The 25,442-nt window shown below is 37.9% G+C and overlaps 1 protein-coding gene across 3 annotated transcripts; it reads left to right on the top strand.

Annotated features, from left to right (window-relative positions):
• The first annotated feature begins 5,160 nt into the window (after positions 1-5,160).
• Positions 5,161-25,209, top strand: LOC121868431. 3 transcript variants are annotated; one of them, XM_042369076.1, is made up of 5 exons: positions 5,161-5,272; positions 7,145-7,271; positions 9,561-9,737; positions 10,056-10,244; positions 24,403-25,209. In XM_042369076.1, the coding sequence occupies exons 1-5, from the start codon at positions 5,259-5,261 to the stop codon at positions 24,421-24,423; spliced, it is 528 nt and encodes a 175-aa protein (XP_042225010.1). In that variant the 5' UTR covers positions 5,161-5,258; the 3' UTR covers positions 24,424-25,209. The 3 variants fall into 3 exon arrangements, with proteins under 3 accessions (XP_042225010.1, XP_042225009.1, XP_042225007.1); XM_042369075.1 differs by lacking the exon at positions 24,403-25,209 and adding an exon at positions 11,378-11,538 and having other exon boundaries at positions 10,056-10,230; XM_042369073.1 differs by lacking the exon at positions 24,403-25,209 and adding an exon at positions 11,378-11,538.
• Positions 25,210-25,442: the final 233 nt, after the last annotated feature.

Genomic DNA, 25,442 nt, shown 5'->3' with positions numbered 1-25,442 from the left:
ACCATGAGTATTATTTGGTCGCAGCTGGGATCTGCGTCCAGCGGCCCCAGCTAGGCCCTCCGTTAGTGCCAAGGCTCAGCGAAACTGAGCACGCATCATTCCTTTCCAGCCTTTGGGTGCTTGTCTTCTCGTATTGGTATTTATGCGTAATGCAGTGAGGCCAGGAACTGGGCTGCAATTTTTGAAGAATGAGAGGCTGTCTTTGTTGTTTTGGTTTTGGTCTCTTGCACAATGAAGTGCCTGGTAATGGAAGTGTAAAATGGTCTTGTTGTTGAGTCGGTTTGCCTGAATTCTTTATTTCCTGGAGCAACGGCATCTCCCAGGCGTGGTGTTTGCCCCACCAGTTGGCACACTTAGGGGCAATTTGTTCCCCCATTTTCAACTTGGAGAGAGCAGGAGTGTGCTTGCTTCAGCAGACCAAGCAAGATTTCCACGGCACCCTATTCTCGATGGCGCCATTTCTGGCATCTGAAGCAACAGGCTCTGGGACAAGCACCTCACCTCTCAGATCCCCCAGGTTTTAGAAGGTCTACGGTGCTGGGGTGGTTTTATAAACTATACTGTGGTGGCGCCTTACGGACAGGGGTGAAATATCTCGGCCTAAGATCTTCGATTGGTTCTCCAGAAAATCTAGAGGCCCCTTTGGGTAACGAGACTCACCACCAATTCTTCGCCAACCCAGCTTTGTTGACTCAACGGTGGTGGTAAGCTTATAAAAGGTGAGTCTGCCCTCAGTAAATAATCATTCCCCTTTAGGTTGGACGAAACACGTCTATGTAGACAGTGACAAAATCGAGGTCTTGAACATGTGGTCCATGTACTCTGAAGGTTCACAGACATAGAGACCAAAACCCATGAAGACATACCAGGAGAACCAACGGAGTTAATGAGGGGCTGTCTTCTAGGTATCTGCAGGTGCTACTGAGATCTGGTGGAAGGCATGCCCAAATGACCCCAGAAGATGGTCTGCCATGGAGCTAGAAGTCCTGACATGTGATGGAAGTGCCTGCAGATCAGCATTTGAGACCAGGTAGAGCCTGCAGTCACCACACACCTCCAGTTTAAATGAAGACACAAACCATGGAAGTATATGCACCCTTTTAAAATGAATGATGCCATCTTGCAGGAGTTCGTTGAATTCCGCCTTGGCCAGCCAGGAGCTCAGGCGAAGGCGGTGAGGGCGTGAGAAGACTGGAGGTCCTTAGTTTCGATGTGGTGGATAATTCCCGATAGCAGTAGAGTGGAGAGACTTGAAGTTCCTTGAACTTCCCCGAGCAGGGGAGAACAATGGATGGTGAGGATAGTGCCGTGCAACGCAAAACTCGACTGTGTGCTGTAGGCTCATGGATGAGGCAGAGATACTTGGGTCGACGCGGCTTCTGGAGAAGTCAAAACCAAAGATGGGTTGAGAGACGTCTGCTACCACTAACCTGAGCAGAGTCTTGGGAAGACCGAGGTCTAAGGCGAGGAATGAGGATGTGCTCGCTGAGGTGATGGGGGTACCGTTGGCAACGAACACAGTTGTAAGAGGGTTGCTTTGATGTGTCTTGCAGTGAGGAGGGCTGATGCTGACCGATGAACGTGTGTCGACGAGGAATTTCCCCGCGAGGTGCGGTCGGTGATGTGCAACAGTGACGCCTGAAGTGACGGGACTGTGGCGCCTTACCAATCCCTGTTGATGCCGCTTCCCGAGTAGTTGCATGGGGGCTCACAATGTCTACATTGGCACCGAAACGTTTGTGGTACCAGCAGAGGGTAGGTCCGCTGTGCTGGTAGCTGGCGGCGTCTCGGGCAGGACGACATCGGGTTTGTAAGACGCTGCGCGGGCAGAACAGGCCCAGCAGCAGGCGGAGGAGCAGAGCTGCTCAATGGTGTCCATCCTGTGGTGTAGAGAACTGCTCCCTGATGTCGTGAGGTGTTGCTCGACTGAGGAGCGTTGAACCGGTTTTACAAGATCGTGGTAAGCAATGGTGTGGCCTGCGGGTTGTCCACGGCGGAAGGCGTTCAGCAGCGCACTCGTGGAATATTCTGTCTGCCGAGGTTGCGAGATATCGGTGTCGTCGAGTAATCTACTGCGGACAGGGTGATCGAACTTATTTGGGGAGCTTCTGTGCATGAAGCTGGCGCAGGACAGTGTCAGGAAGCCTGTCCGCATGCCGGGAGTTCAGTCATATCTCGTCCCAGAGACGTGCAGGCGTTGAGTTGCCGAGGGAGACAGGATAGATTTTGCAGGAGACTGGTGTGGGACCGCTGGTAACGCGTCTTTAGAGCAGCCCACAGGGCAGCGAACTTGTTGTCAGCTGGAGGGTTGGTAATGGTCTCTGAGACTTGCGTGGCGACTTCCGTGGGCAAGGAACAGAGCAGGGCGACGTCCCTTTGCTCGTCATTAGTTGTTGAGCCGGTGAGGGCTGCCTCCATATAGATAACCAGTCCTCGATGTTGTGGTTGAAGGTTAGTAGAGAGATCCGTTTGTCGTCCATTCTTTTGAGAGTGCGTCACACCTGTTAGGTAAGGATGAGGATGGGTGTTACTCTGACCCCCTTTAGTGTTCACAATCTCCTGGGAGGAGGTGAACAGTTACAGGGGGACTTCAGGGCGAATACACTTTTGAGGGTGCAGGTCCCTAGGCCAGAGCAAAAAAACAAAAGAAAAATAGTAGGAGTAAGGCAAAAGAGCTCAAGCCACATCTGGAATATCGCTATCGCTGTTCTCCGGCTGTGATGTGGGTCACTCACCGCCAGTGGGGAGAACAAACTAATGCGTTATAAGCCTAACAAACCCTAACGGTCGTGAGATGGTGTCCGGCTGTAGTACCTGAGTGGCAGGGGTCCAGGCAGGTCAGTTGGCCCAATGGCAGCAGACAGGCGGTCCTCACAGCTCAGGAGTAAGGCAGCAGAGACGTGGTGTTTACAGCTCAGGGTCTGGTGCTAACCTTATGTGGCCAGTTGTCAAATTCTCTTTGCTTGTCTATTATCTCTTTGTATGGGCTCACACACGTACGTACATGTAAGATATCTCACACTCAGGATGGAGTAGAATGAAACTCACAATGCGTTTTCTGTATATATATATATATATATATATATATATATATATATATATATATATATATATATATATATATATATATATATATATATATATAATATGGTAGTACAGTGCAGTGCTAGGGAGTTGCTGTGTGGTGAGAAGCTTGCTCAGAGGTCCTGTTGGGTGAGGAACTTTCTGAGGGAGCTGGTTGGTGAGCGCTGTTGAGAGGTCTTGCTGGTTCAGGAGAGAAGAATAGATTGACCTCCGCAGCCAGGCCTACCCGTATTTATATGGCTGCTCAGGATCAGAGACACGAGGTGTGAAATGTGCGGGGCCAGTCACCGTGCAGTACGCGAGAGAGGACGGGAGCGCTGATCCTGGCTGAGACGTTCAAGCTCAAGCCTCAGTCGCGATAGTACTCCTCCGTCCGCACCTGAGACTTAGTCTGTCGACGTCGCTGGCTGTAAGCTGATTGGCTGGTAAGCGAGCAGCAGGTGATCAGTCAGCAGTTGTAGGGGAGAGTATCCACTACAATACTAAATAGGGGCGCTTGTGGTAGAAGGGGTACCGCTCTTGCCTCGCAAGCAAGATGTCACGGGTTCGATTCCCCGGGCAGGCGGAAGCAGTGCCGGATTTAGACCTGTGGAGGCCCGTGGGCAGCCTCTTTGTGGAGGCCCCCCTCATTATAACTACCCAAGAGGGTGGGGTGGTGAGTGAAGCGAGCCTAAACACTTCTTTGGAAAATTTTGAAGCCATATGCAGTTATTTGAGGAAATTAGAACACAGCGCCCTGATGGCATTCGTAATGGAAGTGATAATGAAAATTTTTTTTTTTTTTTTTAATCTCAATTTCGTTATTCCATGTAGTTCATTTTTAATCAATATATGTTTGTGGAATTCTAAATATATTATTAGCAACACAAACAATAGCATTCATTAAAAAATATACTGTTCATAGGAAAACCAGGTATTCATGAATTTCAAGGAGTAGCTAGCCTAATTTCTATCACGCTTCTTGCTGAACATAGTTTTACGTGATGGAATAGATAAACATGAATTTTAAAGAATGAAAATAAAAATAATCCAAATGAATAAACAAATAAATAAAATATTGTAATATGTGGAGGCCCCCAGATTGTGGAGATCCCTGGGCAGTTGCCCACTTTGCCCACTCCTGAATCCTGCCCTGTGTGGAAGTTGTTTGGACACTCTTCCTAGCCCCCTTGGTCCCTGTTCACCTAGCAGTAAGTAGGTACCTGTTGTAAATCGAAAGGTTGCGAATTCGTATTCAGGGAAAGTTGTTGGAGCTTCTAAACTTGGAACTAACACAATCCGAGGAGTGGTGACCCGTGGATCACACACCAAACACAGACAAAAACCCAATACGTGCGCTATGCGCTAACCAAATAAACGCAGTCGTGTAAAGCCACGGCACTATCTCTCCCACTACAATTCTCTTCCTAACATCCTGCTCCTTCTTATGTCATCTTCCCCTCTCTGCCTTTCGCTACCAACAACTTTTGGAGCTTCTAAACTTGGAAAAATACTAACACCTTTTCTCGTTATAGTAGTGTACTGCTGTACTGTACTAGGAACACATAAAACATATTTTTAATCTGGAATAATATCATTCACAAGGATACACTATTAATATATTGCTGTATTTTACATTTAGATGTGGCTGTGTCGTTAACTAGAATATATCTTATCAATTATCCATCCTTTACTAATAACTGTTTCAACACGTGGCTCGGCAGACAGATGTTTACATCCTCCCTCCGGACTCTCAAATAATCGTATATTAGGTTTTGTTACAAAGTTTAGATATAAGAATGACTTATCTAACTGGTCTAAATTAGAGATATGGGTCTAAAATGTCGACCAATATGGCGTCAAAATTACCCTGAGACTATTAGTCGTGGGAGCGGCCAACAGGTGGCAGCATCAGGCATATCAACAAACCACCAACGTGTATTTTATGTCAATGCAAGAAGAAAATATTACCTTATATTCTTTTTAATGTATTACGAATTTACTTTTTATTAACATAAATAAGTTAGATAATATTTATTGAGTAATAAAATATGAAATATTTTTCCAGTGAGTTGTTGTTATATATATATTGTTTACATGAGGGTTGCATTAATCCGACACAGGTTATGGTAAACGGAGCCAAGTAAGAGCACGAAGACTAATAACTGCAGAACTACCTCTTATTATAGTGCTGTATGTGGTTGTTTGGGTGAGTCTCTCTGGTCTGGCTTACTCAGTATCTTAATCTATTTCACCGACCTACAGTATGGCCGAGTGTGCGACTGAAGATAATTAACCCAATATGATGTTACAATACGGGAAGTTTCTACGAGACATTGTGTAACTTTATCATAGGAAATTATAATGTTTTATGGTATTGTTGAAGTGGAAAGGATATTATTAGTAACCGGTAAGGAGGATTAACAGAAGAATTCATGCAGATTATTAGCGAATTTACGTGACTTTACTATAGTGATTACCATTTGAGTGTTTACCCTAGGTCACTGTTGAACCATTCTGAACTTGTATGACAGTTTTTCTAATATGTTACTACAATATTTGATTACACTTATACACATTAATCTCCTATTTTTTTTTTGGAAATATTACACGGAGACAACTTGTTCCTTATATCTAGAAAATTACAAATATGGACGAGAAATTATAATGTTCATATTTTGTTTTGTTTTTTTCATTTCATTTATAACACTGAAGGAGAAGGCCCGGGTTATCCAACTACCTAGCAAAAAATCTCTATACAAACTTATTATTTACCTCAGGAATACAGCAAGTCAGGTGGAGGAATTGTACTTTTTGTATTTTCTTTCTTAGTCTCTTCCATAAATAAAGACACTCTGTGCCTCTACATCCAATGACTTCATGTTTGCACTTGAATTGTTGACTGACTGAACTCTAAGCAATGGAACACTTTCCAAAAACCTTTCCATATGAACTGAAATGCTAACACCATGTATAACCTTCCTAACATAATCTGGAAGTGTTCACGTGTATGAAAAGGACACTGGGAAATGTTTGTGTGCATTACTAAACTAGAATTAGAAAAATTGCAAATCCTTGTCCTTTTTGGGGATATTCATAATGTAAAAAAGAATTTATGATCGTTTTTTCAATATTTGTCTGAACTTGTTCATTAATGAGTACAGTGGCATGTGCTATAACGAATCTAATTGGTTCTAGAACCTTGTTCGTTATAGCATTCGTTCGTTATAGGATTAATCCGTTCCAGGCCCCCAAATACAACCACTTAACACTGAAAAATATAATATAAAATTGTAAATATTGTAAAAAAGTGCATAAATATGCATCTAAACCCCTGAAATAAAGAACATCATTAATACTTGTACAGTAATAAAAAACAGTAAATAAGTAAAAAAAAAAAAAAATTTAAATAATATTCGTTGTAGGAGTTTCGTTCATTATGGCATTCTCAATTTTATAGGTAAAACCGTTCGTTATAGGAATATTCGTAGTAGGATCCGTTCGTTATAGCATACCCCACTGTACAAAATTTAAGTAATAATATCTATGAAATGCTTACTACTCACATAAAAACAGTTCAAGTGAAATTACGACATCATTGTCGGGTGGCTTTGAGCGTCATCATTCACAAGAAAATTTTGGGAAAAAAATTTGACAAGTTGGGTGATTTTTCATAAGGTAATTTGTGAGATAACTCTCCTTTCGTGTGCCATTTTCTCATGCGTATACATATTGGTCGTCTAACCACAACATCATATTGCAGTTTGTTCTGTTGTTGATATGTAAATAATTACTAGAGACCATTCTATACACGTGAGGGCTTCCAGCAATTGCTACTTCGCTATAATATTTACTTGATAAAATCAACCATCATAACTTAGCCTAACCTAAATCATATATATCATCATGAGGTAGGTTTCAGAATAATGAAGGACGTAGCTCGGTGACACCTAGAATTACTTGTGATATACAGTATTTATTTATTCATCTTTTAAAGTTACAGAATATTTTGCAGAAGTACTTATTACCGTATTATGGAAAAGATATTTTGTTATTAATTGAAGATATTATCTATTTTCAGGCGATTTATGAGACAAAACCCAGCAAAAATGGGAGACCAAGAATATCATATATTACTATGTCATGGGCCCAACAAATATGAAATTGTTGTGTGGGGCACCATGACCCTGGAGGAGCTGACACACAAGGTTAGTGATGCGCTTCTTGTTTGGTTTTTGATAAGGCTTGAAATTTTAAAAACATATTTAGAGTATTTAGAACACCAATTATGCTGTGCCTGTAAGTTTTAAATCATGTTTTTGTATGATTTACTATGACCGACTTGATCATTCAAACATGTTAATTTTCACCTTCCAAATAACTAAAAAATGCCTGACCTTATTATCTTGTGTTTGAGCACGTGGCCAAAATTTAGATTTTGTTTAAGTTTTATACAAAGGTACTCCTCAACTTACCGATTCAGGATCTAGGTTAAAAATTTTTAATTCAAGTGTTAATTAAGACAGATTTATATATACGGTACCTGTACTGTAATACAGTGAACCCTCGAAGATTCTGACCTGGTAAATCCGGATTTTGGAAGATTTGGACAAAATTTTGGGGTGCCGGAGGATAAGAAACCTCCCTAAGAAGCATACCTATAACAGAGCAAAGATGATATTAGGCCTGTGTACCTAAGATGTTAACACGTGGGACACAGGTGCCCGAGGCAGGAAACATAAACAGAGCTGTCAATTGTTGTTTGTGGGAATATTATTTCATTCACTCCAGTAATGATACAGTATAATGTTTCTTATTATGATATCGTAGGTAAATGCATGATTTCTATAATTTTTTTTATCACTGTGCCTGTCATCATTTTCAAATTAGACTACAAGATACCGGTATATAATTCTCCCATACATATTTCAATTGTACGCTTGGCAACAGGAGCGAGTGAGTGACCACTAGAATTTTAAATACACTCAGTCTCACACACATGTACTCACACACATGTATAGATACAGGTTTTATATCTAAGATGGAATTATGTAAAGCATTTTAGAATCACAGCCTCTTTGAAATTTATTTTAGGTACAGGTGTATACAAAGAGCAACTGAAGGAAAGGTGGGGGAGAAGAGAGGGGATTCGATGGGCGAGGGGGGATAAGAGAGTAGGCTAGGTGAGGTGGGTGGTCACGGTGCTCCTAGACACAAGAAAATCAAAAGGAAAGTGCACTGTCATGGCCACTGCCACCTGACCTGACGTCATCTCACCTTTCCAGATCTCTAGGTATGTGTCCATGTGGTGTCTACCCACACTGTACCCTTCACAGCTCTTCCTACACAACTCTTTTTCTTTGGTTAATAATTAATTAATTAAAAATATATTATTAGTTTGCATGTAACGATTAACGATTTTTGGTTTTTTTATTGTATTGGAGTAAAAGTATTAGAAAACCATAATTAAGTAAAAATAATAATTTTTGAAAAGGAAATACTCTATACCCCAAAATTTTACTTGAGTACAGTACTGAAGTAAATTTATTTAGTTATTTTACAGCTCTGCTTATTTGTTGGTATTATTTTTATTTATTCCTAACATTTCCTAGTACTGTACAGGATATATTATTTTAAGAAAACTATGGCTACAGGAGAAAAATACACACAAAAGTTTTTTTTTCCTAAACACCCTGTACCTCCCTGTTAAAATGGGGGATGCATCTTATATGCCATAAAATACGGTATTGCATTTTGGGTGTTTTTTATATAATTAATTTTTTTTTAATTTTATAAATTTAGTTCATTTGCCGGAAGATATGGACAATCGGCTTTTCCGGACAGGTGGTCTCCCCTTTCAGTCCGGATCTTTGAGGGTTCACTGTATGTCTTTGTGGTAGATGAGAGAGAACCTTGATAGGCAACTGGAACTTGTTGTTCTCTAGAAATTTTGATATAAAGTAGAGACTGTGCTGTAAAGTGTATGTACGAGGTCTGACAATTAAGTTTGCAAACTTAATTGTCAGACCTCGTACAGTGCAGTATACAGTCTCTCCTCGACTTAGGATGGGGTTCCGTCCCGGCGACCAGGTCGTAAGTTGAAAAGTCAAAAATAATACATAAAAATTCTAAAATGGGTGTCTTTTTTTTCTTCTCAGCACCACGAGAACTCTCACTTTTTGTGCTTGCCAGCCATTTTAAAGGGAATTACAAACGAAAATTTTGTCGGTACACAGCGAGATCGCTAACGTCGGGACTCAAAAATACGTAATGTGAAAAATATTTTATACGACCACGGCCGTCTTATGTCCAGGTTGTCGTAAGTCGAATATGTCTAAGTCGAGGAGAGACTGTACAGCATAGATTATACCTTATATATGTTACCAAGTGCATTTGATTACAGATGAACTATCCATTGTTGTTATTAACATTACTATACTGTATACCTGTATGTTAATATACTCGCCATAAATAAAATGGTATATTTTATATTTCAGATAGAAACAGTAACGCATATTCTGCAATCAAACCAGAAAATTTTATTCAAAGGGAAGAACTTAACAGACTGTAATATGACTTTAGCCTCTTATGGTGTAGGGCCAGGAATGAAGGTGATGGTCTTGGGCAAGAAGTTTGATCCTGAGGATGATCTCAATTACCAGGCAGTTGTGCAGGTAAGATTATATCAGTTAGAAAGCCCAAAGGGGATTTGTTGAGGATACTAATTAAGGAGTCTGGTGCAACTTGTGAAAGTCATTTAAACATCATGGAATTATAGATGTTCATGAAAAGTTTGCTAATGTTTCTGATAATTTATATTTTCATGTAATGTAACTACTCTTGCCATATCAATATTGTTATTATTATCGACTCTGTATCTGTATTTTTCTGGCTAAATAAACTATTTCAATATCAGTATCAACCAGAAGCAGAGATAAAATAATCCTCATTTCAGTTCACTACTAACTTCAGTATTTGTGATATATTTTCAGATTGACCAGTCATGTACCAGAGTAGAAAGAACATTATGTGACATCATTCCTCAAGTGGATGGGATCTCTGGTGGATACCTGGAATCAAGCTTGTGTGGAGAGACCTTAGGCAGATTGAGGAATCGACTTTTAACAGTCAATGAAGAATTCATGCGTTTGTTGGAGCAACTTGATGGTATATCTTTTGAGGTACAATTTTTTTAGTTTGACTTGCTGGGTTGTGTGATGGTGGTGTGTAATACAGTAAGTCCTCGCTTAACGTCGGGGTTACGTTCCTAAAAACGTAACGTTATACGAAACAACGTTAAACGGATAAATTTTCCCCATAAGAAATAGATAAAATACGGGAGTTACGTTCCTGAGCCTTCCTTTGCCCCATGGAATACATTACATATACAGAAAATCTTTGCCATTTATATAGAAAAAAGTGCATACATATACAGTACTACTACTAAGTTTGTATTGGTACTCACCGATGGGCAGAGGTGGTAGAGCGAGTGTGTGGTGTGTAGTGAAGCAGAGGGGGCGGATGGCGGGAGGGAAGTGTATGGCGGGAGAGGAGGAGGGTGGTGAGTCACTGAGACTGTGCCAAGCCGAGAGAGCGTAGTGCGGCCAGACGAGAGCGGGTGATGCGCAGTGGAAAGTACTCCATGACGACGCAAAACAACGTAGTATCCGATCACCGGGATGTTAAACAAATTTTTTATCTCTAAAGTTTAGCGACGTAGTACCGAAACAATGTTAAGCGGGACGACGTTAAGTGCGGACTTACTGTACTGGATTATGTGATGAGGTATAGTGCTGGGTTGTTTGATGGTGGTGTGTAGTGTTGGTTTGTGTGATGGTGGTGTGTAGTGTTGGGTTATGTGATGATGTATAGTGCTGGGTTGTGTGATGGTGGTGTGTTGTGCTGGGTTATGTGAAGTTACAGACTTAAACTTGGTGGTTATCTTAGGGTCTTGTTGTGGATGGAACCAACGAAGGAGAATCAATGTTTGTCTTAATTCTGATCACTCAATGCCATATAGGTAGTAGATCAGGGCTTACAAGAGAGTAAAAAACTTACTTTATGTAAACAAAAATATGAGAGATCAGCAGTCAACAACTATTACAACAAACATCCTTCATTTAGAATCTCGTCACATGTGAAATTTAAAAAAAAAAATAAATAAATAAATAGGACTTTATGTATGCAATATATCTCTGTTTGGGGGCTTTTGTAAGGTATCTTTGTACGGAGTCCCAGATACTTTGTTGAAATGCAGGTTCTTTTTATTTATTTATTTTTTTTTTTTTAGAATCATTATTTATTGTTATTACAGGACAACCAAAACCAAACTCCAGCAAGACAAAAGCGCAAGTCAGTTGTCAAGAGAATCCAACAACTTATGGAAAAATCTGACCAAGTGCATGAAAACATCAACCAGCTTAGACTTAAGTATAACTAGTTAATATGTAGTTTATTTGCTGTGATTTATATACATGCATACAGTATATATATATATATATATATATATATATATATATATAATATATATATATATATATATATATATATATATATATATATATATATATATATATATATATATATATATATATATATATATATATATATATATATATATATATATATATATATATATATATATATATATATATATATATATATATATATATATATATATATATATATATATATATATATATATATATATATATATATATATATATATATACAGGTATATAAAAGCAGGTTGCAAGTTTGTTGCTTACTTGCATTGCAGATTTAGCTAAAAATGGTTTCCATAATCAGTTGTATAGTGGAACAACAACTTAGATGTCACAGAGACTTTTTAGCATTTTGCCGCCTCAGGAGAAAGAGAAAATTATTTGCTAGCAGAAGCAGCTCATATATTTACAACTGTTCATGTTCTATTTTTTTTACACATGTCCATGTACAGTATATAAAAATATGTAATTTAATGTACAAGACCAAAAAAAAAAAAGAATTTCTCTTGAACTTTCCAATCAAAGATGATATTTGGGCCTTTGGGTGGGTCAGGAAGGTTTTGTTCAGCGCAGCAGTTGTTGCCTGTGATGTTATGGAGTATTTGTTGAAAATTATGACAAAATATATAAATTTACGTTATAGTTTCAGTAAGTACTGTACCTGCAGATTATAATAATCATAGTAGAAGTTCTTATATTGTCTGTGTTGTAGAAGTAGATAATCAGTATGTCCCTTAAAACCCAGTACAGAATATCTTATGTATCCTGAATAATAGTACAGAATTTTATGTATGCTTAAAAACAGGTACAGAATTTTATGTTTTCTTTACAATCCAGTACAGAGTATCGTATTTTTCTTCTTGTACATGATAAACTGTGCCACATTATATAATACGTACTGTATTCCTTGTTACACTGAGAGCTATAAGTCACAATGGATGGGATCTTTATTTGTCCCTGAAAGATTTTTATAAGAAATAGATTAGGAACTGTTCCTTCCCCCTTCCCCACCCCACAGCAATTAATAATGTGTAATTAAGAATTGTGATATTTTGATTAATTTCAATGTTGCTACTATGAAGGATAATATATTAACTTATGTGTCAGTAACTTAAAGAATACTTCATGGTAAGTTTTGGTGTCCTGCCATAAATATATGCAGGGTGTCTTAGAGAACTTTATATACACACTACCTAACAGATATTTGTGGAGATCATGTGAATGCTTCTAAAACAGCAGCAAAATTTTTCTCACTTGCTGATGTGTGAGGTCTCCCACAAGTGAAGAGGACAATGTTGCTCTTGTAATATAAGCATTCATGTAATCTCCATGAAAATCTGTAATGCAGTATGTACAGATTTTTTTTAAGACATCCTTTATATGAAACCATGTATTGTATACATATATCAAGGAACCCTCCACCAACATGTGTGTCAAGGGTTCCTCAACATACATGTATTAAGGAACCCTTAGCATACACAACTGTAGGAGAGGAAGGTCTTCATGTGGGTGGCACCAACTGTTTATGAGTGGGAAAGTCAATGTAAGATGTACCACACCTACACCAACCCATGAGGTTGTGAGCCCCTCTGTCAGAATATTTGTTACCCCCAGAGAAATAATTCTCTCTCTCTCTCTCTCTCTCTCTCTCTCTTTCTTTCTTTCTCTCTCTCTTTCTCTTTCTCTTTTTTTTTTTTTTTTTTTTTATATAGAGTTTCAGCTAAATTATCTGTTATATTAGGATAGAAAATAAGGGAAGGTTGATTAAGAAGAGATTGTAAAGTAGATAAGCAGAAGTACTGTACATAATGTATTGTCAAGTTAAAATGGTATAAATAGTATGCGGTAATGAAGGAATAAGTAAAGATCACAAAGTTTGTAGTACAGCCACAGAAGGTGGGAATATTGCAGTGCTGGGTCATTTACCTTCACAGAGTCAGGACTCATATGTAATCTCACATTAAGTATGCAGGTATGTTTGGTTAGAGATAAAAATATCGAAGGTACCAAAAAAAAAAAAGTATACAACAACAATTTTTCAGAGTAATTGTGTATAGGACAAGGGAGTTAAGTCTTGGCCATAAGTTAGGTAAGAGCACAGACTGGTGAGATCATACTTGTCAGAAGTTCTCCCAGGAGGTTAGTCAGTTAGGGTACTCCTAAGAAATGGCTGGTGCTGCTGAAAAAAGTGCTCTAAGATGTTACATGGCTTGGAGGAATGAAGTTCTGTTAGATTTTTTAATACACAGGGTCTTTTTCTCCTTTTTTGAGAGAGAGAATTCTAAATGATTACAGTACAGGGTACTGTATTTTAGGGTGTGCATTAACAGGAACCTAAGAATCATTAGGAATAAAGTCTGATCATTGTAAAAAAAACACATTTGTTCTTCACAGTGATCAGACTATTTCTACTGATTTTTTAGGTTCCTGTTTATTGCACGTCCTAAAATATAGTAATCATTTAAGGTTCTCGAATATACGGTACAGGGAGTTCTGCTATAACGCGTGTTTTGATAACGCGAATTTGCTCTAACGCGATTTATGAATTCGGAACAATATTTGTATAACGCTAACGCTTGTTTGCTATAACACGATTTTTGCTTACTATTTCTCCAATTTTGTGGTATTAACTGTGAATATGGTAAAGAAGAATATCTCCAAAAAGCGCTCTGATGATAGAATTCCCGGTGATTATCGTAAAAGAAAGGATATAACACTTGAAGAGAAGCTCAATGTTATCAACCTCAAAATCACCCTTCTCCCCCATCAAGTTACATTCATATTTTTTCAAGGTAAAGTGTTAAATTTACTGTATGATTTCATTATTAGATATGAATGTAACATTTATTTAGACTGTGCTATCCTTTGTGTTAGGCTAAATACTAAATTTTTTCGATTTCGAGTAATCTGCACCTAACCCTATTTTCTCCATAAGCCCTGTTATTTCTATTACGCGATTTTCTATAACACGATATTTTACAAGAACACAATTATCGCGTTATAGCAGAACTACCTGTATATATATGTCATTATAATGTGGGGAAATGGTAATTATGTGGAATTGAGGTGAGAAATAAAACTGATCCATACTAGGCAGCCCCGTTTCACCCAACCCACATCGCTCATTGCTACTAGTTCACCCCTGGCTAGTTAAAGTAGTTTTGTTGTAACTCCTTTGTTTAACCCTGACCTCGATCATATCTCCTCTTCAGCGATGTTTTCTTAAGCTATTAGTTTTAGTTTGGTGAGATTTAGTTATTTTATACTGTTATGTTAGATGAAGTAGAATTTGGTTTGAACATTAGGGTAGTTAGTACTCCATTCTGTATTGCTGGATGGATAGAATAAATATATATTTGGCATTTAGAAGTATGAATGATTTGTTTATTATAAGTAACTTGGGAAGAACCTACTTGGCCATATAAAGGCTATGATAAATTAATTGTATAAAGTAGAAAGTAACTCAGGTAATATGTCTTTACATCCACCATGAATTACCTTTTTGTCCATCAGTAATACAGTATAGGTTTGGGAGAACTACCTCTCACCTATCTCTCCTACAGAATTGTGTTCATATTTAATTTTTTCTTCGTCAATTTAGTAATAAGTTTGTACATTTATATCAGATAGTAGGTGTCCTTCATTTACAGCGATGGTTGTGCTCATTGAAAAGGCCAGAACTACAGTATAAGTAAATTCAGTTTAAAGGAAGATCGGTGTCTTTAGCACAAGGGGGGTTAAGTTCACAGCCAGAATCTCATTGTTGATGATAATTTTGTACTGTTTGAAGCTTTCTTGCATACATTTGTAGCAATTACAGTACAGTGGTCCCTCGGTTAACGAACACAATTCGTTCCAGAAGGTCGTTCGTTAACCGAAAATTTCGTTAACCGAATCCATTGTTTCAATGGGATACTGGGTAATTGGTTCCAGCTCACCGAAAAGTACATAAAAAGTAAAAAAAAATGCAGTAAAGTACACTTACTTTGAGGTGTGTATGTAGAAGGCTCCTGGTTGATGATGATGATGGGAATTAGAAGTGGGGATGGAGGAGAAGGGAGAAGAGAAGGAAGTGGGGATGGAAGGGAAATCACCCCATGCTTGATGCCGTCATTTCACCAATAAAATTTTAAGTTCACTAGGTGTAATTCAATATTATTTTCTTTAAATCAACACTGCACTGCACTATACAGTATATTGTCAATATGTTAAATAAATTTCAGAATGACCAATAATTGTACGGTAAAAACGTAAAAATACTCTGTGTTCAAGAGACCCACAAACAAGATGTTTCCTCCACTGAACAGAGACACAAACTGATGCCTTGGTGGGTGAGTGAGGTGGCTGATGGGCGCACCAAAAACTAGTTCCCTGAACTGCAATTATGTTAAATGTTAAAACGACTAATAATTTCAATATAAAACTTGGAAAAATATTGAATAACACAACCTTCTTGATATTTACTCCAATGGAAATGAATATAAGCCCTAGAACCGATTACTGTATTGGTTGACTAATCTTCCAGCTGGTGAGCAAGCCAAAACATGTTGTTGACATGTTTTCATAAGAATTTGGTTAACCGAATTGAACATTCTTATGGAAGGTAATTCGTTAACCGAGGCATTCGTTAACCGAGGGACCACTGTACAGTAATTACTAAATTTTGTGACGAATTTTTGGGATTGAACATTGAACATTATAAAGGCATATACTGTACTCAGTTCACCAATACATTCTGTTGCTTTTTGCTTGAGAAGCTCACTGCGGCAAACTGACATACAGAATTTTACAGGTTCTATATTACCCACATAAGACTCAAAGCTCAAACAGAGAGATTAGCTTACTGTATTAAAAAAGGGGTTAGAGAAAAAAGGTGTGAAAATAGGTTCAAAATTATGTAAAAGTCCAAATATATTGCTCATACTTGACCCAGAGCCTTTATAGCTTCTTGAATCCTCATTATTTCTCTTATTCAGAACCATGCTGAGGTTTTGAGGTAATATATCCCAGATAGATACCCAGATGCTTGAGCTAAAAAAGATAAAGAAGGGAAATATGAGAGGAGGTGCAGGATAGAGTTGGTATTAGGAAAGATTTGGGGGCCGTCAGAATCAGTACGTATCTAGTATAGTATAGTCTGGATTTACGCGGTTTTTGTTTACGCGTTTGGTCATTTACGCGGTGTCTTGCCAGAATGAAATGTTTTAATTACGCGGTAAATTTCATCATTTATGCGGGAAGCGGCGCGGGCAGGGTGCGCACAAAGTCACCCAGTCATCAAAACATTACCGAGTTCTTCACCCACCACAGCCGGCCCAAGTCAGTGATAGTGAGGATATGGACTTTGAGGGGTTTGACAGAGGCCCTGCAAGTCTCTGTGGTGGATAGTGATACAATTTATACAAGTGATACAGGTGAGGGCCAATAATCTGCCCTCTGCTTTGGAACCAACCCCCCATCCTCGTGTGCCCAGCCATCTTTTCTACTAACGTAAGTGTTAAAAAACCTAATATTATTGATATTTCTCTTAAATATTAATTGTGTGCATACCATCATAAAATTAAGACGTTATTTTTACTACAACGTACGTATTGTGTGGGAAAAAGTGTAGTTTGGGGGTCGGCCCAGTCTCTATTTCAATTACAGGGTAATCCCATAAGTTCTGTTATTTCGTTCACGCGTTTCTCATTTTACGCGGACCTCCACGGGTTCAATTGACCGCGTAAATGCAGACTATACTGTACCTTTTTACCAACCTAAACTTACCCCTGGTTCTGGCTGAGATGATGACTTGTTATAGCCTCCAGATAGATGATAGTAAAGAGACCTGGATTCTTTAATGTACAGCCATGGAAAAAAGTCTCGTTAGTCTATGAACCTTGAGACTCCTGAACCCGTGAATCTGAGACATCACACAGTGCACCATCTATGGGTCCAGGAATGTGTGATGTCTTGGCTTCACAGGTTCATGAGTCACGGTTCATGGATGGGACGGAAGACTGACAGGACTTTTTTCCGTGACTGAATATATGTTTGGATATGGTGTCAGTATTGTATCAGGCAATGGAAGATGTTTCTTGACTAACACTTACTAAGAGTTGTCAGTCAGGTGATTCAACACTTTAAAACTATAGTATTTAATGAGGAAATAGTATTAGGTAGTATGTTGTAGTTTCTGCTGAAAAATGTTAATACTGCAGATCTATTTGTTGTTGTTTTGCATACTCTTGTGTTATCAGTTTTGAATTTCAGAATACAGTATATTGTAATTATAGTAATCAATCTAGTGTAGTGTGTTTTACCATCAACAGTAAACTACAGATTGTAACTTACTTTGTTTTTGACACGAAGGCTTTCATATTTAGAAATTTCATATAACATTAGCTGTTTCTGTAACATAACTAATATATACAGTACAGTATTAGAAATCTCAAAAGTTGTCATTCGTAATGTACAATTTATAAAATACATTTTATCAGATCTTTTTGAATACTATTTACTTTAGTGTGTGTGTTGATAATACATGTTCTTTGAATATGTACATGAATTACACACCAAAGGTTATGGGTATAAACTTTCTGAACCTATAGGATCTCATCAATGGTCTCAGAACTGTTCTGTATTTTGCTCGTCTTCACCAAGTGTATGAAGAGTAATTACACTGTCCACTGCATATGTCTCTGCAGTCATGTTATGGTTTACATCTGCCATTAGTATCTGAATCTGTCTCCACTCTCATGTCATAGTTTATATCTGTCAAGGCTATCAAGTCATAATTTATATCTAACACTGGCATCTGCTTCAAACTCCTCACTCACAGTGTAGTTTATACTGTGCAGGTGCTCTTCTACTTATGAACACTCGACTTAAGAACTTACACAGATACAAACAAGCCTGTCCATGTGTACTGTACTGTATTGCCTACAAAACTAATACTGTACAAGCTATTTGTACATAAAAATACTGGTCAAGGCTGGTAAAATATCCTGTAATGTACTGTATTTATTAATGGGGTACAGCTCTACTATTTATCCATTATTTTCTCATTTTCTACAATATGTTCAGTATCTTCAAGAGAAAAGTTGGACTCATGAACAAGCCTCAGGAATGTAATTCGTTCATAAGTAGAGGAGATACTGTACTATAGTTATATTCATGGCAACTGAATTCAAGGTGAGGTTTTGGATCAGTAAAGGTTCTAGGTAATTTGTTTTTCCCAGATGCAGTTGTACTCATCACTGTAAAAAGTATATTAAGCTCCAGATATTTTATACAAACAAGATGTCCCAATACTTGTTTTTAAAAGTGTACTGTACTGTGGTTGCTGGTCAAATGAGTCTCAGTCTTATTAAGCCTCAACATTGCCTGTTAAGATTGGACCCCAATCTTAATGGCTATTTTAGATATGGTTACTTTAGGACTGGACATCAATTGGCCAGTCACTTTTATAAACTTCAGAATTAATTTATTACATTTCTGCTTATTTTTTATGTACATCTGGGCCTCCATACAAGAAAATATATATTCCAGTAGAAAAATATGTTTTTTATTTTCAAAATTAAGCTAAACAAGTTAATTCCTCAAAATTAGATGTGTAATGATTGAGTTCAAGGAAACAAATATGTGCAATTTGTAGATCCCTTACATTTACAGATAATAAGCATAAATTTAGTGATGCTTGACGTTGGCTACAGGGATGTGTTCCCACTCTGCAGCCTTTGCTGATATATTATTGGTAGTAATTACAGTTATAAAGTATGTGACTTGGACTTGTTGACATGATAATCTCAGAAACACCAAGAACTTAAATTATTATTTTTTTTGTATTGAGGTCCAGAAACAAGAAATGTACATGTCTTAAGTGAAAAAAAAAATGGAGTTTGTAAAAAAAAAAAAAAACACGATAATGTTCAAAATTTTATGCTTGTTTTGAAAATTCCTATGCAGTACAGTATTTGGGAAATATTCGTCATTCTTTAATAATGACAAATAAACCTTTTCTAAGTAAGCTTAAGTGTTCTTTCACAAACTAAACAATAATGTGTAACAAGTGTCAAATTAAAAAAAAATAATTTAGCTTGCTAAATACTACTATATAGCTGTAGTTTTCAGAAAAGTGCTTGGATCAGTACATCCTAAGGATGTTTGTGTGCATTTGAAGGCAGGCTTGTATGCGTGTTAATCTGTGAATGAATGTTTCATACTAAGCATTTGTGTGTACACTTACAAATTAACCCTTTGGATGTCTTATTTGATGTTATTGAATTTCACTTCTATTCCATAGGCTAATTTTCAACCGCAGTAGAAATTTATTTTAATTTCCACTATAAGTACTACTGTATATGGTTGTCGTCTCCCGAGTGTTGCTGTACAGTGCCCAGCTCTGGTTGCATGTTTGGCTCCCCCTCACCTGAGTTTGTGATATATTTATAGAATTTCTTACAATAGACACTACAGCAGGGGTGTCCAAAATGTCGATCATGATCTAACAGTATATCGCAAAGCAATTTCTGGTAGATCGCTGGATGGGTAGTAGCGGTGTGGTCCATCAATGGGGATCCTACAAATACCTGTTTGTTATTAAAAAAAATAAATAAATCTTGACATGTTTTGTCTTTCCAGCTAGCATTCATTTTGCAAGGAAAGACACATTTAAATAATTTGGGGAATATTCAATTAGTAGTGTCACAGAAAATTATACCACTTACATAAAAATCTGTTATGCAGTGCAAACATCACATCAGTAAAGTAAGTTCTTCCTCATACCTTTCTTAGATGTATGCATTGAAAATTATATTAGCACTTTTCCTCTCTCCATTAAGACTCAAAGCCTATCCTTATCTGCTGGAGGTTAGGAAAAATTGTGTGGCCACCCCTGCACTACAGTATTTACAAGATTTATAGTACAGTATATACTAAGGTTTCTCTTTGCTGGGAATAAAACTATTTTATCAATTTTCAACTCAAAATTTTGTCAGAAGTGTTCAGATTTCTCCATATTGTCTTGTTCTGTTACTTTGTCTAGTTTGAAGATTACATGTCAGTTTCATGTGGCTTCTTTTTCAGTCATTATTTTCATTGTTGACTTCTTCGTTTGATTTTTTTTTTAGGGGAGAGATTTTAATTTTGCAGCAATTTATAATACATAATGTCAGTTATACAAACATCATTGTCATGTGAATTGAAAAAAAAGGGGGGTAAAAAACGGGTGAACACTCACTTTTGGGTGAAGAATGGAAGCCTTTCGTGGAACTCCCTAGAAATCTATTGTGGCATCCAAGGGTTAATGAGAAAGGTCTTAGTACAGGATGTTATTTTTTTTATTGTGGTCTGTGCCCTCTCAACACATTGGACAAAAACAAAATGAAGTATTATCTACCAATATCCATGTAAATCCTGCCTTGAGCATATTGTTGTAGAGCACTTCACAGTCTACAGTAAAATCCCTAATTTACGTGGTACTGTATTTTACTATTTTGCCGCAGTGCCAGTATTGCAGAATGAAAGTAAGTGATTTATAAAATTTGAATTTGGCTCTGTGTACTATCCAAATAACTGGTATGCACAAAATTCAGTCAGTTTTATTTTAATCACTTGTGTATGGTGTCCTCTCCCTGCTGACTAAAATTTTCAAAGTTAAAGGTTCATAAGAGTCCTGGCCCTGACATGGTGCATCCCAGAGTGCTGAGAGAGTTGGGCAATGAGCTTGCTGAGCCCCTGAAGATCCTGTTCTGGAAATGCTTGGATGAGCAAAAGGTTCCCAGTGATTGGAAAGTGGCTTATGTGAGTCCTATTTTTAAGAAGGGCGATTGTCACTCCACAAATAATTATAGACCAGTGACCCTGACCAGTGTAGTATGTAAAGTACTTGAGAGCATTATATGAGATGCCTTGATGCAACGTCTACTACGAAGCAACCTTTTAAAGGATTGCCAAGATGGTTTTATGCTGGGATGCTCCTGTTAACACAATTACTCCAGGTATTGGATGTTTGGACCCAAATTCTGGAATAGGGTGGCAATATATACCGGGTATCTTGATTTTGCCAAGGCTTTCAACAGCGTACCCCATGAAAGGCTGAAAATTAAACTGAAAGGGTAGGGATTCAGGGAAGTGTCCTAGTGTGGATCGGAGACTTTCTATATGGTCGCAAGCAGTGTGTGTGGTGATTAATAGAACGAAATCGTCATGTGTATCTGTGACAAGCGGGGTACCACAGGGCAGTGTATTGAGCCCATTGTTGTTTGTTTGTTTGTTTCATAAATGACATGCCAGAAGCTATACACTCCTCCATGTAAATATGTGTGGACGATGCCAAGTTATTTAGGGAAATTAAGAGCCATTCAGACTGTGAAGAGCTGCAGAAATATCTCTGAGCTCAAGAATGGTCGAAGAAATGACTGCCAAGATTCAATGTCACGAAGTGTAAGGGGATGCACCTGGGATGTACCAATGGTAAGGAGGTGTATCATATGTCCCAACAGGATGGAGAAGCTGCATTAATAGAAACTGAGTGCAAAATGGACCTGGGTGTGTATCTTGACATTGAACTGAAGTTCTCGGGCCATTGTGAGAAGGTGACTCAAGCAACTAAATTATTAGGTCTTGTCAGAAGGTCGTTCAGATATCTAGACGGTCTGTCCCTAATAACAATTTTTAAGGGCGAGGTGCTTCCCCTCCTGGAGTATTGTCACCCCGTCTGGTCCCCAAAATATGCCTGGGACTGTCAGTTGATTGAAAATGTCCAAAGGAGGGCCACCAGACTGGTGCCAGCACTTCGGCACCTCGGCTACTCAGAGAGATAAAGCGCCTGTAACTGCCGAGCTTAAACTACTGACGAGCGATGGGGCACCGAACTGAGGTGTATAAACATCTCAAAGGGCACTATTCAGTCAAGTGTCCATATCTAGAGCTGGCGGATGCCTGCCCCACAAGGGGTCACAGCCGCAGGAAAACTGTGAGGGCAAACTTTTTTGGAGTGAGAGTTGTGAACTCTTGGAACAGCCTGCCAGAGAGTGTTGTGATGGCACCGAGTGTCGGCTGTTTCAAGACCAGGCTTGACCAGCACTGGAGCAGGTTCAGATACATTCAGGAGCCAGTGCATGCCTTGTACTTGCAAACAGTATGTAACATTTGCCAACAGTATGTAACAGAGACGTGACTGATCGCCCAAGCAACTAATGAGCTGATCAGTGGCAAAGAGGATAAAAGAAGTCTGGCATTCCTGTAGTGGAGGGGTTAAGGCAGGTATGATGATATATTTACAGTAAACATGATTTTGGTCAGGTATTCTTCAGTACTTAAGGTTTTGGCAATGTTTTGTGAGAGCTGTTGTGGAACTGTAGATAAACCACAAATTAATTTCAGCAGTGACACTTTCTCTCATTAACACCACTGCTTCTCACCACATGCAGTTGTTATTGGTTTAGTTATATTTATATAATTTAGAATATTTATACAGTAAAAGTTCTGTGACTCAATTTCCAGCTTCTTATGTTACAACACACAACTTACTCTCAATTACAGATACTTTAATATATGTTTGTGCAATTGTGTACTGTACAGTACATGGATGTTTTATTGTTTTTATGTAATGTATTATGTATGCACAGTATTAAATAGTCAATTATTTCTGTAATACTGCACCTAATATTTTTTGCAGAGATGTACAGTATACAGTATAGTAATATTATATTGTTTTTATGTGATATGCAGTATATAAATCAATTACATTACATAATTGTAATTACACATTGATCTACAGTTTTTTAATGAAGGAAAACATAAGGCTACATGTGTATTTTCCAAGGTTATTCATGTGTTTGTGTCTTTCACCATAATACTGAGGGAAAATCTTTTCTATGGAATGAATTCAGTACCAAATCACATCGTTAATATGGGATTTTACTGTATGTACTTGTACATTATGTGCAATTAAATTTTGATATATTTTTACCTTAAATCATTGCCAGGTTCTGGTTTATACAACTACTGTACCTGCTTCAGCTAGTCAGTGGTCAATTTTAATTTATACTGTCTTAATTCCTTTAACCATTCACTGGTCAGTTCTCATACACTTTACCTGCTTTATCCAAATAGTAGTCAGTTTCCATTTACTTGGTACAATGTACAGTTTTAGCTCCTTTAACCAATCAGTGGTCAGAATGCCACCAGATTATTAGGAATATAAGCACAGAGAAAACACAACTTGATCACCATTTCTGTGGCCTTGCTGGCTTTTCTACAACTTCTCTTTTGCACAGAAGTATTTACAGCTCGTGATTATCATCTAATATACTTTAGGAATAGCCATGTGTCTGTTCTGGGCAGCCGAAACGGCACAATCGTTTTTCATCAAACTTGGTGGAAAAATCACAAAAAATTCGTAGAGTGGAACAAACTTGGTCCCATGTCGATGGTTTCTTTAGGAAGGCATTAATTAACCATTTTATTTATGCTCGCTGTACACTGTCAGCCGGATGGCGAACCGGGCACGAAGGGCCCACGATCACTTGTAGGTTACTAAGGGTTAAGCATAATCAAAACCAAAACCAAAAGGAAAAAGGCTGTGGAAGCTGGACTGGGAAGATTAGGTATTTTGCATCAGGCTACTCAGGATATGGTGCAGAGTGACTGATCCTGGCTGATTTCAAACAAATCCCCTTGTCCGCCCATATTAATGTAGTTCAGATATTCCCAAACAAAGATTGAACCTAAACCTTGGACTGATCCCCAATCTAACGATATTTCAGTTACATTTGTGAACACTTATAGTTTATACTGTCCAGAGTTTTATGTGTGTGTGTGGGTGTATCACAGGCTTTTTATTTTACAGATTCAGCTTGTGACAATGTGACAGGTTTGAATGGTGGGTGCAGTTAAGTCAGTCTTACATGGCACATGGCTTGAGTGTTGTAGAAATACAGCTGGCATCTGTTAAATGTAAGATATGTGAATTTTCTCATACAGTTTTGTAGAGCATGACACTTGAAAAGAGCCATTTGTATCAGATGCTACCTTGCTTCACATCCAGCCATTCGTGAAGCACATTATTTTTTGCCCTGTTCAGAGAAAACAACTAGATGCATCTCTTTTTTGCAGTGTAAAATGTGATATCCATTGTGGTATGTCAACTGTAGATGAAGAGTTCATTTCCAAAATGTGGTGTATGTCATTTTCATTCCATGGAAATGACATATGAATTGCTTTTAAATAAAATGTCACATATGCCAGTGTATAATTACAGAAATGTGATTTCATGTCATCTCACAATTTGAACTGCTTTCCTTTTAAGCAGGAAGTGGTTCATAAAGAAATAAAATGACATGCGTACAGTCATGCTTTTCTTTAAATGAATTCTTCTGCTACAAATTTACAGTTTTCTTGAGTAAACACAAACAAAATGCAGTACAAAGTACTTATTAACTGATATATTCAGTGATGAGAAAGTGGACTGACAAGACTAAAGGAGAAAGTTGTAAATGGTGCTTGTGTGTACCAAATGTGGCACTAGTGTCAAAAATCAAAGAAACTGGCTCCTCTTTTTATTTGTATTATACACAATTGTTATACATGAATTTTAATTGTACATTTCTTATTAATGGAATTTTAAAAAATCTGAAAATAAAAAATCTGAACTGTTCATTGCTTGTCATTGGGTAGAACACAAATTTTTATCACCCAGCAAATACGTACTGTACCAGTAGGTTCTCATCACACCCACATAGTACAGTACATGTACCGGGTATATGTTTACGTTTTTACATACAGCTTAATATGAGCCATTACAGATATTAGTGATGATCTCAACATGTACGGTATGTAAAATTGTGTTTTCTGTGGTAAAATCCCCAGAGTCTGTAGAAGAGAATGAAC

Source organism: Homarus americanus, unplaced genomic scaffold (assembly GCF_018991925.1).
Source record: "Homarus americanus isolate GMGI-L3 unplaced genomic scaffold, GMGI_Hamer_2.0 scaffold19318, whole genome shotgun sequence".
NCBI lineage: Eukaryota > Metazoa > Arthropoda > Malacostraca > Decapoda > Nephropidae > Homarus > Homarus americanus.
This window is presented reverse-complemented; position numbering and strand designations above follow the sequence as displayed.